The sequence below is a fragment of the Etheostoma spectabile genome, chromosome 21 (genome assembly GCF_008692095.1).
Source record: "Etheostoma spectabile isolate EspeVRDwgs_2016 chromosome 21, UIUC_Espe_1.0, whole genome shotgun sequence".
Classification (NCBI taxonomy): Eukaryota; Metazoa; Chordata; class Actinopteri; order Perciformes; family Percidae; genus Etheostoma; species Etheostoma spectabile.
Window position 1 is genome coordinate 15,955,464 of NC_045753.1, and position 16,785 is coordinate 15,972,248.

The following is a 16,785-nucleotide window of genomic DNA, read 5'->3' on the forward strand; positions in this document are numbered from 1 at the left end:
GAAGGCCTAAAATCCCAGAGAAGGGGCGGATGTGGCTGAGACACGTGGGATGTCTTCTTTGCAACTTTTTTTAATTCCTTTGCTTTGCTTAGCTTGCTGCATCCACAACTGTATGAAATGGAATGGAGTGTGCTTCATGCTTATAACTGCATGCTGGCATGCTGGCATTGTCTTTCATGTTTGCTTGTGAATGAATTTGGTGGAAGAGGGCAGTTTTGTTCTGGTTACCACTAACATACTGAACTGTTTGTTTAATCCATATAAGTCTGCATGATATATTTTCATCCCTATTTTTAACCTAGTTCATTGAAGCTTGACTTAATGTTTAATGTTTTGGGCACATAATTGACCTGGTTCAATGGAGAAATAACTTTGGGTCTCTCCCTGGAGACCTTATCACATGCCAGTAAAAATGAGGCCATCTGTTGGTAGTGTGGTAATGTGGTGGTCATGTTAAATACAGGCAACACTATGCAAATAGTTGTTTTTCCAGTTACAGTTGTACTTGAGACTAATCATTATGTTGGGCATTTACTTCACAGCCACTTTAGCTTAGCGTTATGTTCAAGAACAAAAATGAAAGTGAAAATTTGTTTGAGATCCTAGTTCGGGATGTGACATTGCCTCAATTATAAACTGTTTTACTCTTGTTAACAACCATTACAGATCTTTCACAGCATGAGAATAACAAACTTAAGTAGACTTTAAAAAAGTCAGTATCCATTCTAATTAAGAGCATAGCAACAAGAGAGTGATTGTATTAATTGTGGCAATACTAGAGCAACACAAAAATGTTACTGCAATGTCCTCATTTTTCTACAGCCATTACACACCACCAAACTACTTTGAAAATTATATATTAAGGAAATTAGCTAGACAGGGCATCAGTTTGAACAGAAAACACTTAAACTATTAGATCTAATAGTTTGACGTTCATTTTATTTCTGGAATCGAGTAACAGTTTTTGCTACGTAAATGAGCAATGTCTTCTATCAACAAAATAATGTTGTAGCCTAACAAAATAAATCATTTTTTTGTTTTCTTTTTCATAATGATAAACATATGAGTTTGCACTGAACATTCATTGAATATTAAATTACTTAATGAAACACTATATTCTCCCTGACAATGACGTGTTGCACATTAATTACCATTCACAAACATGTTATTATGGATGAGTGACATCGATTTATTACACTAATACTTTGCCTTGGTTCAGTAGACACACAAGGATTATTTGTTATTTTCTATGAATGAGACAAAGGGAAAACCCACTGAAAAATACATGACAAATCTTACATTCTTTTAGACGTATCACTCAGAGTAGACGGTAAACAGCAAGTAGAAACAGATCAAATTAACATCAGAGGTAAAACATTAAACATTTATAGAATATTATATCTGGCAGGATTACATCTCTTTATTTTAAGGCATTGTTGTTGCTTATGTGTACCAATATTTTATTTTTTATTTTATTATCTTTGTCATTATATAAGCTTTTCATGTGAACATATAAAAATACAGTCCGTATGTAAGAATTATCATGCAGCGTGTGTCACTTATAGTCTTTTCTTTAAATTGTTTTTGAATCATCTTCATGGTTCACATTTACTTTGGCTGATGATTGTTAGATATGTAACAGACAAGAGTCATACAGGACAACACATATCTTCACAGATTCAGAACACAGATTCATTTTGCTGTAACATGAACCAGCACAGATTAAAACACCATATACAATTTCTAGAAGAATCCAAGTCACAGTACACATTGAATGGACAGTTTTGGACTCAAACAGCATGCATTATGTAGATTGCCATTATTTATTCTGATGTTACAGATAGTCTAATAATTCTGAATATCAAAAATAGTTAATTTAATATTACGTGAGCTCCATGCATCTAATAAGTTGATTTGGTAAATTGCACATATGTCCTCACTGCACTTGCTATTGCCTTATTGCACTACAGTATATCAATACATCCTTCATTCTACCTCTAAGTGCAAATAAAAAGCACTTATATACACATGAACACAGTGGTTTGCCTCAATCACCACTGGACTGTATTTTATTATAAAATACCACTGTTTCTTACACTCTACACTTATTAACTACTGCTGTAATATGGAACACATACATACAGTACATCTAGACGACTTCTAATGTGCAATTGAAACCACATATATTTTCCTTCTACACACATTACTCATTAGTCCTCTACGTTTACAGCTATTCAATCATATCTTCATATAAATATCTTAAAGTGCCTCATCAGACAGACTTCACATATTCCCAATCTCTTTGTCAACGGTATAGTGGCAATAGAATCAAAGAATGTACACACCTTTAGCACATTAAAATAGATTGTATATACAACATCTATAACATTTTCCGTTGTTAATATAATGTCATACATAAAGTGAAACAGGATCGAATTTACAGGATGTCATGATTGTTATAAGTCACTTAAATATACTGTATATTTTTTATATATTAAATTACTACTCTATGTATGTAAAATATACATTGGGATCACTCAGCTGGTTTGCTCTAACAGAGGAATTGCCCCTCTCATCAGTGCTACTAAGCGGGCATGGCTTTAGTTTCCTAAATGCAGCAGACCAGTTATTCTCAGTCTGCCGAGTTAAACAGGGTCATTGGACCTGAAATAATTATTATTATGTCTACACACATAAAAAAAAATTCTAGTTTTCATTCACATTTGTCACTAGTAACATATTATATATCTACTTTAAGGCTTTGCATTTTCTTGTTGAAGGAACACTATTGCACAGACAACAAAGACACACAAAGGCATCTCAACTACTGAGTCAATGTCCAAGAGTGTTGAGTGGAGCAGCTGGAGTGGGCTTGCTCTCTCAGTGTGGCTTACTTCCCTGATATATGAGGCCGGCAGGCTCCCTGGCTGCTATCAACAAGTTTGGTAGCCACCGCGCTGCTTCTATTGCACAAGTCCCTGATTTCCAGCAGGCCCTCATTCAGGGCTTTGACGAAAACGGCTGAGCTCGTCTCTGTGTTCTCCCAGAAACTAGACACACAGAAGATGATGTGGTCTGACTGCGGGTTGTAACAGGCGCCGTAGCCGTTGGGCACAACCGGACCGTAGCAACAGAACATTTCCACTGTGGTAGGGACCTGGATACATGAGGACACAGTCTGGGTTAGACCAGTTCAGTCAAGAGAAAGAGTAGCTTAGTATTTAAGGGCTGCAACTAACTAACGATTATTATTGCTTAATCTGTTGATTATTTTTTTGGATAAATATTTTAATGTATAACAGCCAATGTGATACTCATCACATGTTCTCAAAACCTGAGTGGACATCTTTACATTATTTTGCAACACTCCAAAACATAAAGATATTGTGTTTGTTTGTGCAATTATATAAAAAAAATAAAAGGCAGAAAATCCCCACAATTGACAAGTTGGAACCAATAAAAGGGTTGTGCTTAATCCTGTGCTTACTTGATCTCATGTGACAATAACTTTGCAGTCAGGAGTCAGGTTATCTTTGTCAACAAGTACACTTGGAACAGTTTAAATGTCAGTTTGGATTTTCAAGAAACCTGGAGGATCACCATCTTGTAATTCGTGGTTAGCAAAGCAGTGGAACGTGGGCTCCAAGAAGTACAGTATATCTCCTTTCACAGCCTAATCAGGGTCAGATCGGAACGAGTATACCAGTATCTACTTCTGTTGCATTTACAGGTGTTTTCCCATCACTGTACCTCTGCTCACAAGAGGAGGACGTTAGGATGGAATTATGTAAAGCAGCTAAACAATATTAACCTTTACTCAACAGTTTCTTCTTTGTATTCTCTATCTTTATCCAGAAGCAATTTTTTCTAGCGAGAACATTTTATATAAAGAATAGAATGGGATCAAAATGTTACCTGACTGGTAGAAAGGATGAACTGGTTGCTCGCCAAATACGTCTCATCACAGAAGATCTCTGGCTTCTCCATATTGAGCTCTTTTGCAATCCTCAGAAGCCCGAGGAGATGATTGTCTATTGCCATTCCTGTTATAGCCTGAACAATATTTTTTTACTTAGTACTAAATTAAGTATTTTCAATTAAGACCTCAATGTGAGCACAGGCATTATTGGCAGGCATAGTCCTTGTAAAAAGTCCTTTAAATATGAAGCTCCAGCAAGGAGACAATTAACTTAGCTTAGCATAAAGACTGGAGATGGGGAAATAGCTAGCCTGGCTAACAAGTAAGTAAGTAGTAGTGAGCTTTAGTGGTACTCTTTTTTTTTAACCTTTGGACAGAGCCAGGCTAGCTGTTTCCCTCTGCTTACAGTCTTTGTGCTAAGCTAAGCTAACCATGCCCTGGCTGGAGCTTCATATTTGCCGTACATACATTAGATATTCCATGTGGAAATAAAGATTTGTAGTTTACACATTTAAATGTTGCTGTAACATCAATGTATTTAAAAAAAAAAAAAGTTGAAATACTTACTGCAATTGTATAATTTGTCTGGGCATTAATTGCCTCCCTCAATCGTATAATTTTTTCAGAATCCTGTTGGAGAAGTGAGAAATAATTTAGAAAAAAGCAAACACAGGGCACTTTTCACATTGTACAAAAAGAGAGCAGTAGAGCCAGGAAATTAATTTTTTCGTGGACCCGTTAACTCCACAGGGAGATCATCTGTTTGGATGGGGACACTAGGTTTGGCGTGCCGAGCTTGCTGGTTGCACCTGTTTCATTTAAGAAGGCGTGATGAAAAGTATTGTGGGAGTTACTAAGTAATTGGGGTCAAAGTAAGAAAAATGACTCACGGTGAAAGTGCCCCTCTCATCTGTCATGGACGTTACAAAGGCCAAGGCCTCAGGGGTGGCAGAGCGTATGTTATCGACCCGACCGTCTTGGAAACGTCGAAGAGACGCACTCTCATAAGTGGACACAAGCCTTCTGTTGCATCTATATGACAATATCCGCATATTAATATTTATATTAATTGCCAAATTTGAAGATAGAGATCATGAATGAATACTTTACTTGTAAAATGCAAGTTGTAAGGCAACTTGTATGAACGCATCTGGACTCATCCTCTGCTTTTTGATGAATTCTTTCCCATAAATGTTGAACTTGAAAACATCCATGTCAAGATTATCAACCAGCCTGAAGGAAAAAGCGCAGACGATATGAGACACGATGTCTGTAGAAAGAATTGTTTGTATGTATGGTTAAGCGTTAGTTAGTTAGGTAGTTAGTGTTGGTCTTGCCTTTTGAGTCTGTCTCCAGATGCTGCTACAAGTTCTTGTATGTGTGGGTTACATTTCCAGAGCAGCCTTCTAGGAGAGGGTAACTCTCTGATGCTAGATGTTCTCCCTATCTTGGAGGGACTCCCTGTTCTGTTCAGGACAACAACACTTATGTCTCATTCACTGTAAGCCTCAGCAGTATTCAGTGGGACAACAATATTTATATCTTGCTACAATGGGCTGACTTACATATATTTCATCAGGTATTCCGAGCACTGCACCATAACTATTCCCTCAAATGGCGAATGATCACACACAACTCCACATATCCCGTCCATTCCTATAACAAACTGAGAGAAGGTGGATTAGCTAAGAAGCCAGACTCTACATCTTTTAAGGATTGAAGTGCCTTAAACGTAGCCCTACCTGCATTGACTTGTCATACCAGCGGTTCGCCCCATTCTTCTCACGGCCGCCGCCATGCAGCATCAGCAGGGCCCTGTTAGTATCTCGAGGCTCCAGGCCACTGGGCTCATCCAGACACACCACACACAGACAGCTCTCAATCAGGGCCAGAGAGTCCCTGTTGGTTTGATCTGGATGGAGAAGGGAAGGATACCTCTTGTTTTGTTTGTCTGAAAGTAGTTTATAGTTTACAGTAGAGAAATGTTCAAGCTGATACCTTTTGTTAGTACATCTCTGGCTTGTGCCCATTCTGTTCTCCCATCAGATGTCAGGATGCCAAAAGGAGGCAGGCCGTCTTTGGTGTTTTCCGCCATTTTCATGATTTTCTCCAGTTGGGATAAGATCTCTGTCTCATTGAGCTCCTTGCTGTTTGCGACTATATCCAACACGAAAAACTAGTGAGATAAATAGGTGACAGAAATTATGTTTCTTAACTAATCTGTTATGTACTCCAGTACCTGACAGATATAATAGTGAATACTTTTATTTAGTTCATTGAGTTTCTATTTGCCCTTGACTGGTAATATTATTTAATTATTATTTAAATCTGAATGTAGTGTTACTGTGGTGCAGTATTTGAACAGCTGAGATAAAAAAAGCACAAGTAATTATAGTGAGGTATGAAAATGGCCAGTTGCTACCTAAAATATTGCTCCTCTACTGCGATCAATTAAACATGTGACTCAAGAAAGCTCCTCAAGTGGCAGATTCAATTAAGAGTAATTAAGTTAACTGCCTGTATCTCCATAGAGATGGGCCATTTGCCACAGATTGATGGTTCTCAGAACCATTTCTAACTAAGAGATCCTACTCTTGTGTAGCCTTGGACATAAGACCTGCAGATGATAGTAACAAGGGTTTCATGCACTTATGGAAATCTATACAGGGGATTATCAGACAGGACTCAAAGGTAATTTGGGGAAAATGGCACAGACTACAGATAGTAAGCAGGCCAATTTGGTAGAGGGCATTGTGGGAGCGGGTTTGTGTAGTCTTAAAGAAACAAACTTAGACAAACCTCAACAAGACAACCACTAAATGTGTAAACGCTGGAGTAAAACTCCATTTTTAAAATTATGATCATTTGATCAACACACAACACTGTATATAACTAGGACCATATGTGACTAAAAACACACCTTCACCTAATACCTAAAATCTTTAGTCTTTGTCTGATTTGATCAGTAAGAATAGCAACTATGTTCACATCAGAACTACACTTAAAAAAAATCAAATGTCTAACTGAAGACCAACTGTTTATGTGAGTCACAACATTAAGCTACCATCATGCTGTAAATTTTGAAAAACATCTCTTATTAATTTAAAATCTTCCAGTTAAAATTCACAGAGCAGCTACACGAGTTTTTCTGGGAATTGTGAAAGAAGACTGCTCTGACATTTTCTGTTTACTACTTCCAACTCAGTCTTTTCAATGGTTTTATTTATATACAGCATAATGTGGACATAATTTTACATATTTATATATTATATATATATACTCACGTCACAGCCAAAAAACTCACTGGACTTTAAGAATATAATAATGTTATTCTATCCATCCTGGGAGGAAAAACGCAATAATTAACATCTCGTGAAGGATCTTTTTTCTTTTTCTTTTTTAATTAAAGAACCAATATGAAACCAAAATGTCACCCAGTCTGCTGTCAATTATTTTCAAATTGTGGATCTATGTTGTTTAAATCCAGAAGTCATGTTGTTATATATACATATATATATATGTGTATATGTATATATATGTATGTATATATATATATATATATATATGTATATGTATATGTATAATTTACTCACCAGTTTAAATATTCAAATATACATGTTAACATTGCTATATAGCATTATGCTTTGTAATTGAATAAAGACACACTGTTTTCAGCCATGCATACTGCAGGCTTTGCTCTCCTATCCCTTAGACTTCGACTTAAATCAGTCAAATGATGACCTATTAATAGACATCTTAGTGTTTAGCTTGTCCTGTATACAAAGTCTGTAAGATCCTGAGGAGTAGGTGTGGCATAGTAACATTTGATAATTTAGGTAAGCACTTTTTCAGTATTTTGGATCTTGCACTGTGTTGTCGTCCCCGTTTTTGCTAATTTCATCAATCTGTTTTGTAATTCACTGCTACTTTATTGTGTAGGCAAATGCATCCTCTTTAAAGTCATTTGAGGCATGTTTGTAAATAAGTGTTCTATAAATTGCATGTCCTCTAATTTTCCTGCTGCCTCTTACTGGAAAACAAACCTTGTATTCATGACAATGTTTAAAAGGGTGGATGGGATTTTGACTTTTTCAGTTGAATACAGGTAGTCATATACCTTAAATCTGTAACATGTTATATTCAAAGATGGCACCTTGACAGCATTGATGATAATGTCTATTGTAGTCAGTTTAGATGCTCAGAATAGTCCTTTACTTTTTAATCTGGTGAAGAAAGAGGTTATCTGCACTAGAGGCCAGTGTTGCAGCATGTAGTGGTAAATCCCTATGTCTCTGGTGGTAAAAAAAGGCATTCAAACCAAAGAAAGTCTTATGTTTGATGGGACACACTGACCACATTGTAGAAGAACTCTCACCTTCTAGCAATTATCAGTAAATCATGTTAAAACATCCTTACATTTCCTTATATTTTCTTTGAAATGGACACTGTCTTCAGTTAGAAGTGTGATGGAGTGTGAAAACCTTCCTCAGAGGCCGGCATGCTGACCTGGTTCTTGCACGCTACTATGATGTGCTTCGGCGCTGAGGAGGCTGTGTTCATCTGGACCTTTAGCGTGTCTGTCTTTAGCCCCGGGTAGCGGTAGGAGTTGAAAAGGCGGTAGTACTGCTCCATGCACAAAGGGGTCCCAGCTAGCTGGCCTCGAGCAAAATCCACAGGCAGTGCTCGCCTGAGAGACATTATTACACACATCAAATTACCTCTAGACTCTCACTAGATCACTCATAAATTCTTCGTTTTATTTTCATTTTTAATTCACTAACTTTACTCCGTGCAGATAACATAGATGAAGTGTACGGCATGCAGGTGGACAGGTAATTCATTGCAGGTTAAACTTACGCATCAATGAGAGCCTTATAATCCAACACTCCTCTGATGAGACGAGCAGCAAATCTTAAAAGAGTGACAAGGTTGAAATTTAAAAACATGAAAAACTGAACACACAGCGAACTGGCCAGTGATTATAATTAAATCTATTCTCGAAGGACTAACAGTAATCACATTATGGTAAATTACTAGGATACAGTGGGTGAGCTGTTTGCGTTTATCTGTGTTTGTGAGAGGGAGAGAGCGAGAGAGAGAGAGAGAGAGAGAGAGAGAGAGAGAGAGAGAGTCAGTGTGGATGTGTGAGTGGGCGGTGTGGGCAATAAGGGAAAACACAGAGCCCTGTCAGGTCTTATGTTGTATGTCATTTGTCTTGGTGTTATTACGTTCAAAGCCAGATCAATACAAGAGAGGCAGCTGCAGTGCACCACACCCCTAAATGACGCCTGACTAGCAGCCTCTGTGGAGAGCTTGGCCCTGTCACTCCCAATCGAATAAGTGTCTGTGTCAGTAGATTCCCAGCTTGGAGTGCTTTGGAAATATTCAGTTAGTGCCACATGAGCTGACAAAAGCTAATGTTGAGTTACAGCGCTGGGTGGACTGGTGTAATGTCTGCTGGACCACGGCTCATTTAATAACGGGCAGAGATTTGTCAAGAGATGATGGCAGTTATTTTCTCCATGTTTGTAATTCAGATCTTAATCTGAGTCCATCGCCTGTTGAGAAGAACATAAACCCTGTCAGTTGCTGCAGAACTGAGTGGTATACTATGTAAGTTGTATTGTTAGTGATGGTGTTGTATTGTGGTTGAAAAACTGGTTGTTTTGACTTAAAGTATCAAGCAATTTGCAACCATTGCAACAATCTGATGTTTAGTGCATTCTGGGAGTTATTATGTGATATAAAGTGTTGTGATTAACTTTTTTGGTGGAACTTGGTGCATTTGTGTAGAGCTGCAACAATGAATCGATTAGTTGTCAGCTATTGGCTATTAAATAAATCACCAACTATTTAGACAATGGTTGAATTAAGTTTAAGTCATTTTCTATGAGAAATTTTTTAAAAAATGTTTTCATTACAGGTCCTTAAATATGAATATTTTGTAGTTTCCTCATTCCTCTATGACAGTAAACTGAATATCTTTGAGTTGAGGACTAAACAAGACATTTGAGCATGTCATATTGCTCTTTAGAAAACACTGATCAACATTTTTCATAATTTTTTGTCATTTTATAGACCAAACAACTACTTGATTAATTGAAAAAAATAATCATCAGTTGTAGCCCTACATTTATATACTTCTACTTAAATTTGAGATTTCCTATTTGTATGTTTCTATATGCAAAAGTTGAAACAAAGTTAGAAAGAGGATTTCCTACAGAGCTAAATAATTAGTTTTACAAAACACACATCTTGCAGACCTTGGTCTCTTGAAAACCTTTTTGGACAAATCGGTTAGTCGAGAAAATATTTTTTGTTGTATTGCATTCTGTTGGATTGGCTGCTGTCACAAGATAAATATATATATATATATACATATATATATATATATATTTCTTTATATTGTAATACATATTGTTACCTTATCTTAAAGTGATTGAGGATAAGATTTTCTTTTTAATTGCTTTTCTTCTTCTTAGTAACTTCTATTTCAGCGTCTCAAATGTGTCACAGCTAACGAAGGAGGTTGGATAAACTCAGTGCATGCAAACGTTTTACAAAATTGCCAAACCAAAAGTCCAGCACATACCTGAGGGCGTCTGTCTGATCTCTGAACGTCTGCTTAGGAAACACCATGACAGGACTGGAGTTGACCGGTAGGGCCAACCTGTTGTTCAAGTACATGTCCTCCAGCCAGTAGTCATACACCTAAATAAAACCACAAGAAACACTTTTTTTGGAGAAACATGACTTGATAAAGCGTTTTGAACTCAAGTTATTACTTTCAGAGTTGAGAACTGTGGGCAATGGAGTAGAAAACCATTACAGTGTATCACTGCCAGATGAGAAGAAGAGTGGGAGAGACTATGTGCGAGAGTGGGAGCGTGATAGATTTCACTGAGATGGATGAGTTGTGGACTGACCAATCACCTAAACACAGGTTGAGAGATTGAAGCAACATCCAATACATCTTTATCACCTGGTGTTTCACTTTCTTCAACTCTTTTATAAATGGGTTATATATTTTTCAGAAAGGATTGAGATCACTTTCAGTTTTTTTTCTCAGACTAAATAGAGCAGATAAAGTTGAATACCTTATTTGTACAAAATAAAAAAAGCTGTATCGTAAAAGGTCAAATTCAATATATCAGATTATAAAAATGAATGATACAAAATGTGTATTGACTAAAGAAGAAAACACAACAATCATTTTTCAATGACTGCATTTAAGTTTCCAAAATGAATGTTTGATGAACCACAAAAGGAAAAACACATCCAACTTTTATAGACTAATAAAACAAAATAAACTTTATTGGTATAGGGGGACCTGGGCAAAGAGCAGCAGCAGTGGTTTTTTGTTTGTTTGTTTTTTTATCTTGCCGAGCAGAGATTTTACCCAGTTTGTTGTCTTGTCCCTCCTCTGTAAAAGCTTCTTCTGGAGAACCTCTCCGACGCCTCCAGGAGCCCCAAACTTCTCCACGATGGCCCTTGTTTTCTTGAACTGCTCCTCCTTCACAAGGTGTTGGACACACTTCAAGTAAGTGTCGAGGGTTTGTTTTAGTGGGGGCACAGGGACCTTTGGCAACATCTGACGATTATAAAAAAAAGCAGGTTGGGATAAATACGCGTGACAAATAATGAAATGACAGGAGCTGTTTTTTTCCCAATTCACCGAGGCCTCATTAGCTAAAGGGGTAATTCCCTCACATCTTTTCTTGATTTTTTTTTAATTATTAGAACCTGAGTTAATAATTCATCTTCAATGCTTTGAGGCATATTTGATAATACATTCTACAGCTCTCTGGGACTTGAACAGTCCTGTTTCTTTTTTTTATAAGGATGGAAAATGCAAATTGATACTTTTCTGTCTGATGTTTTATCATTTACACAACAGTACTGCTCGAAGCCCAATATGTTAATATTGATTGACATTGGAAGTGTAAAATAAGTTGTCTCGCTGTTGATTTCAACACATGGAGATCATGTAGATTATTATTTTTTGTTTTTTAAAATTTTTTAGTAATTCATAGATCAGAGGCGTTACCCTGGGAAAGACCCAAATTCAGAGCCAATCAAACCTCAGTAAACAACTCCATAACAACTCCACAGCAAACTCCATAATAACATGATCCACCAATTGCTTGTTGTGGATCTAAATGACAGCACAACATGAGACATGTTCTATATTAATGGAATAAGGTTTTACACCCCTGAAAGGTGGAGGGCCTGCTATCATTTCGCCCCCAGCGGTCAGGTAGCGTAAATGACGCTCCGCTGTCTATGGTGCTGAAAATAAACCATTACTTTGTCAACTTTAGCACCACGGACAGCGACAGGGTTTGGCATTAAAACTGAATTGAACTAAAGGTACGGAATGAATGCTGATGTAAAAAAACCAAAAACACGTTCATTTTTAGAAACAATGACATGTTTTCATACTTGGCTGTCTTGGTCTCTGGTCGTTTCTTTCTCCAAGATGGGCATCTTTGCATTGCAGTCCAGTCAAGGTAAAAATAGTGTAGAAAGAGATTGTCTGATGACAACGTGAGCTCAGTCTTCCCTGCATGAAGCATGTTAAGACATTTGAAAAAGAGAGCAGACAAGTAAATAAAATTAGGCCTACTGAGCAATGGAGCTACTTAGAGCTGTCTTAAAAGAGAACCAGCAGGCTTCCATTCGTCATCATCTTGCAGCCTAATGCAGTTTGCTGCGTGCATGTCCTTGAATTCCAGCTGCGCATCATCGCTCACCACTGCAAAGAGATATGCATCTTCAAAACTAATTTCATCTCTTCACGTCTTAAAAGCGTGATGTTTCCTAAAACAAATAAAAATTCAGCCAATGAAAGGAGACATTATATACTTATTGCAGTGCAGTTTCACTTTTTAATGGCAATTTAATAAAATAGTGCCAAAACCAAAATATAGAATTTTTAGATAATTATGTATCGTTGGATGCAAGTCGGTTGGATTGGAAACAAGTTAAATACTAACAATTAGACAACTTTTGAAAATTCATTTTTACAGAAAAGTGGACGTCAAGAGATCTTAAGTTTTTAAGATGCATAATCTTACTCGCTTTTCGCCAAATAAGCTCCCAGTGCATTATACATTTTTAATAAACACATATTACTTGAAAGAAAAGTTACCTTAACTGATCGATGGGCCGCTCAAGAGGTCAGAGAAGTGTGTGGAAGAACACATTGCCTCCCACGTCCACGCTGTGAAATCCCATGTTAGTTTAAAGCTCCGTTCAGGCGCTGGACTTCTCCCCCGTCCCCTCGCCTCGCCATAAGGCTGTGACTCCACATAAAGCGCGCCTTGGAAAAAGATGCTGAAGGTGTTTGCGTCTACCTACCCCCTTGGGGCAAGAAACTCCTCCCATCGAAATCCATTCGCGGAACATATTATCTGACAGCGTGCACATCCTTCTTGGGTTGACAACATTGCGCAAGCCTCCAAAATGTACTCAGCCTGTGTGCTTCTGTGTCTGTGGCTGGACACCTTCGGCCGATAATAACTTTGTTGGAGTGAGTCGTTTTTGATTTGTCATTCAAAGATACTGTGATGGTCCTTCGGGTCGACAGAGAGGACAGTCGTGGTGCTTTTACGGTTCAGATTTAAGTCCTACTATTTCTGCAAAGTTTGTCAGCCTGATTTTAGACAATACTGGATGCTTGAATCTGTTGATTTATATGTTTTTTACATTATGGCTAATGTCTGTTGTCTGTGATTTCTGAATGTGCTTGTTGGGGATGTGAGAGACTATAACTTTTGGAAATCAAAAGTCAGAATTTAACTTTAGTCATTAGTTTACACTATAAGTTTCATACTTTTCCACCTTGACTTCCAAATAATTAAACCATTGTTTGTTAATACTTCTTGAATTATTTTATAATCTAAATATATGATATTCCTTACGAAATAGGTTCCTTATTTCGTTTTTATTCATTTGAAACTTGAAATAAGAATGAAATCACCAGTTTCACACAGATCCAAACAGAGATTTATTAAAACGACAATTAATAAATGAATACATCTTTGATCATCTGAAGGAGACTGACTTCATTAGCTATGTCTTGACAAAATGTTTCATACACGCGCGCACACATACACACAAACACACATACTTTGTAGAGGTCCACGTATGTTTTAAGAATTTACATTGTGCGTATATTCACATATGTACAAAATCAATTTATTATGATACATTTAATTTTAAACAACAAAAACATCTGAAATAAAAATAAATGACAAACAGGCCCACTTACAAAATTTAAATTCAGGATTTTTGTTAACAACCAAAAAGGAAAATCAGGCATTTGATGTGCAAGTAAAAAAGTTTTTTTTTTTTCCAGAGACTAAAAATATAGGCTATTTTTGTGTAAGGAGGGGAAATGTGCTGTTTATAGTTGGTCCCATATTATCTTGTACGCAGATTTATCTATTTATATCTTTTTACAATACTCAGTGATACACACAAATTTAACAGTAGCTTATTGATCTCTCACAAAACTCCAGTTATACGTCCATGACAAACGCTACATAGACTTGTTCGACACAATGAAATCACAGTCAAAAAGAAACAATATACTGTGGAAAGCGGGTCAGTCATCATGATTTTGGTGATCGGGTGTTTATATTGCACATCGGTACTTACATAAAAGTTTAAATTACTTGACTACAGCCTGCCTCATCTCCAAATCTCTCTAGGGGAATGTGTTGTGGGGCCGTGACAGTGTGGCCGGGCTAAGTGTTTTCAGTACCGGACGAGTCTTCTGACAAGGACCGCTGTGCTTTGAAGGTGTCAAACCCATTTTCATCTACTGACAAGCAATTCCCTGCCGAACTGTAGCCCTTCTTTTTAGCTCTTCTCTCCTCCATCTTGATAGTATCGTACAGCCCCTGTGGAGCCTCATCTAACAGGTTATCTCTCTCTGAGTAGGACGGTTTCATTTGGCACACGTTGCGCAGCAGCAGCAGGGCTGGTGCGTAAAGCACATTGACGAGGCCCATACCCAAATTTAGTTGTACGAATCCGAGATTGTGCACTATCTGGCCAGCTACTATAGGACCCATAGCATATGCAACAGAATACGAAATATCTGCTATAGCGTAAACACTACCGTACACTGAAGTATGACGCACGTCAACTAAAAACGCAAGTGTCGGCAACAGGGCAGTGTCTACCAGTGCAATGCCAAAACAAATGCCGCACAACGGGGCGATTAGCTGGCCAAAAGTTTTACATGCAGGGACTGTGCAGGAGCTCGCCCCTATTATAACCATACCCAAAGCTCCGTAGAACCACTGCAAATGTGGATGCTTTGCTGCTAATTTCACAGTTATGTACACACCGAGGACATGAGGGAAGAAGGCTGGGAGCCAGGTGATCCCCATTTCCCACTGAGAGGAGTGCATGGTGGTCTCCATCCAGTTGGCTATGGTGGGCTCTAGAAAGGCCAGGGGGATGTTACACACTGTCAGCGCCCCGGCCACCACAGCTATGTACGGGTCAACCATGAGTCTGTATATGGGTGTGCCGACTGGCATGTTTTCTCTAGTCCTGTTGGAGAACGGCTTGATCACGGTCAGCACCAGAACGCCGTCCGCCAGGCAAATGCAGGCGAGCACGATGAAGGGCACTTTCTTGCCCGCAAACTCGTACAGGAAGCCCCCGAACGGAGGCGCCACCAGACTACCGAAAGAGATGAACGCCAGAGCAATGCCCAGCGCCCTGCTTCTCTCTGATTCCTCCGTGTATTTGTCAGCTATCATCGCGATTCCAGAGGTGTCCGCGAAAGCAGACCCCAGACCCTGCAAACTTCTGGCCACAAAGAGCGTCGCGTAGTTCTCACCAACTGCAAATATGCAGGTGGACACGAACATAACAGACAGTCCAATTAAAAGTGGAATGTCATATCCAACCCGGTCTATAAAAGTTCCCGACAGTGGGTTAACTAGCAGCTGCAGGATGGCTTTAGATGCGAAAAGTACTCCTATCTGAACATCTAAATTGTCCTTGTTGCTTTTGTCTTGGCTTGTGCTGTTGGCTGAAGAGTTAGGGTGCATCACTACATGGACGTGCTCTGCCTGCTGACTCTCCAACTCAATAAGATAGTCTGGAATAATTGGCACGATTACCATGTAGAGCATATTGTCCAGCAAGAGAGCCACGCAAACAATCACTAATATGATCCGTCTTTGCTGGTGAGGATCCTTTATCGCGGTGCCTAACTGCTTGGTTCTTTCGCTCATCTCGGATAGTTTTACGGCGGCTGATTTGACCAGCCCGGATGATCCTCCTTCTCCATCCATGATGTGTTATTTATGATTTTTTATTCAAAATTGTTGTTGTGCTTCTCCCGTTTGCTGCCGATCTTTCAACAACTTGGATGACGCATTGGTGTTTTCTTTACATTCATGTGATGCTCTCCGTCCTCACCTCGCCTGTGCGTAAAGGGAAAGGCGTAGGGAAACTTGGCTGCCTCATCGGTGAAGATGGCTTTCCTCAGCTTCCTCAACGTGTCTTCGCCTCAGCCACATCCGATGTTGTTTCATGATCTCCCGAGAAGTGACGTGGTGAAATCGTAGAGTTATTGCACCGTTTTGCTCGCTAATCTTACATGGCAAAGTTTGTTTGGAGCGTTTTTGGTTACTTATTTGCAACACATAGGACGCTCAATCTCTCTCATCTCTGTGCCCATACCTCCTATCACCTGTGGCACTTTTGCGCTCAGCTCTGAGACCACGAGTGACTTCGTGGTCATTGGTGCACGTTACCCGCAGGTTCGGCGCTATTTTAGTCCTTTTTTTGTCTTCTCTTTTCACCAAGTGCTATGACGCATCACTAGCTTGCCCCCA

The 16,785-nt window shown here is 38.6% G+C and overlaps 2 protein-coding genes across 2 annotated transcripts; both read right to left on the reverse strand.

Moving 5' to 3' along the window:
* Window positions 1-919: 919 nt before the first annotated feature.
* On the reverse strand, window positions 920-13,364 carry chatb (choline O-acetyltransferase b). The gene is made up of 15 exons (XM_032501422.1): window positions 13,071-13,364; window positions 12,362-12,482; window positions 11,319-11,510; window positions 10,512-10,630; window positions 8,777-8,830; window positions 8,426-8,606; window positions 5,918-6,095; window positions 5,662-5,831; window positions 5,485-5,585; window positions 5,257-5,385; window positions 5,030-5,152; window positions 4,810-4,951; window positions 4,487-4,549; window positions 3,916-4,053; window positions 920-3,157 (listed from the first exon to the last, which is right to left on the reverse strand). The coding sequence occupies exons 2-15, from the start codon at window positions 12,404-12,406 to the stop codon at window positions 2,891-2,893; spliced, it is 1,902 nt and encodes a 633-aa protein (XP_032357313.1). The 5' UTR covers window positions 12,407-12,482; window positions 13,071-13,364; the 3' UTR covers window positions 920-2,890.
* A 540-nt stretch (window positions 13,365-13,904) lies between these two features.
* Window positions 13,905-16,785, reverse strand: slc18a3b (solute carrier family 18 member 3b). The gene has a single exon (XM_032501425.1). The coding sequence runs from the start codon at window positions 16,237-16,239 to the stop codon at window positions 14,671-14,673; it is 1,569 nt and encodes a 522-aa protein (XP_032357316.1). The 5' UTR covers window positions 16,240-16,785; the 3' UTR covers window positions 13,905-14,670.

Excerpts from the sequence above, each read along its gene's own strand:
- chatb (XM_032501422.1), bottom strand. The coding sequence starts at position 12,406 with ATGCCCATCTTGGAGAAAGAAACGACCAGAGACCAAGACAGCCAA. Across the intron at positions 11,511-12,361 it reads CCAGAGACCAAGACAGCCAA|ATGTTGCCAAAGGTCCCTGT; the intron begins GTATGAAAACAT and ends TATAATCGTCAG. Across the intron at positions 4,952-5,029 it reads TTACAACTTGCATTTTACAA|ATGCAACAGAAGGCTTGTGT; the intron begins GTAAAGTATTCA and ends ATTGTCATATAG.
- slc18a3b (XM_032501425.1), bottom strand. The coding sequence starts at position 16,239 with ATGGATGGAGAAGGAGGATCATCCGGGCTGGTCAAATCAGCCGCCGTA.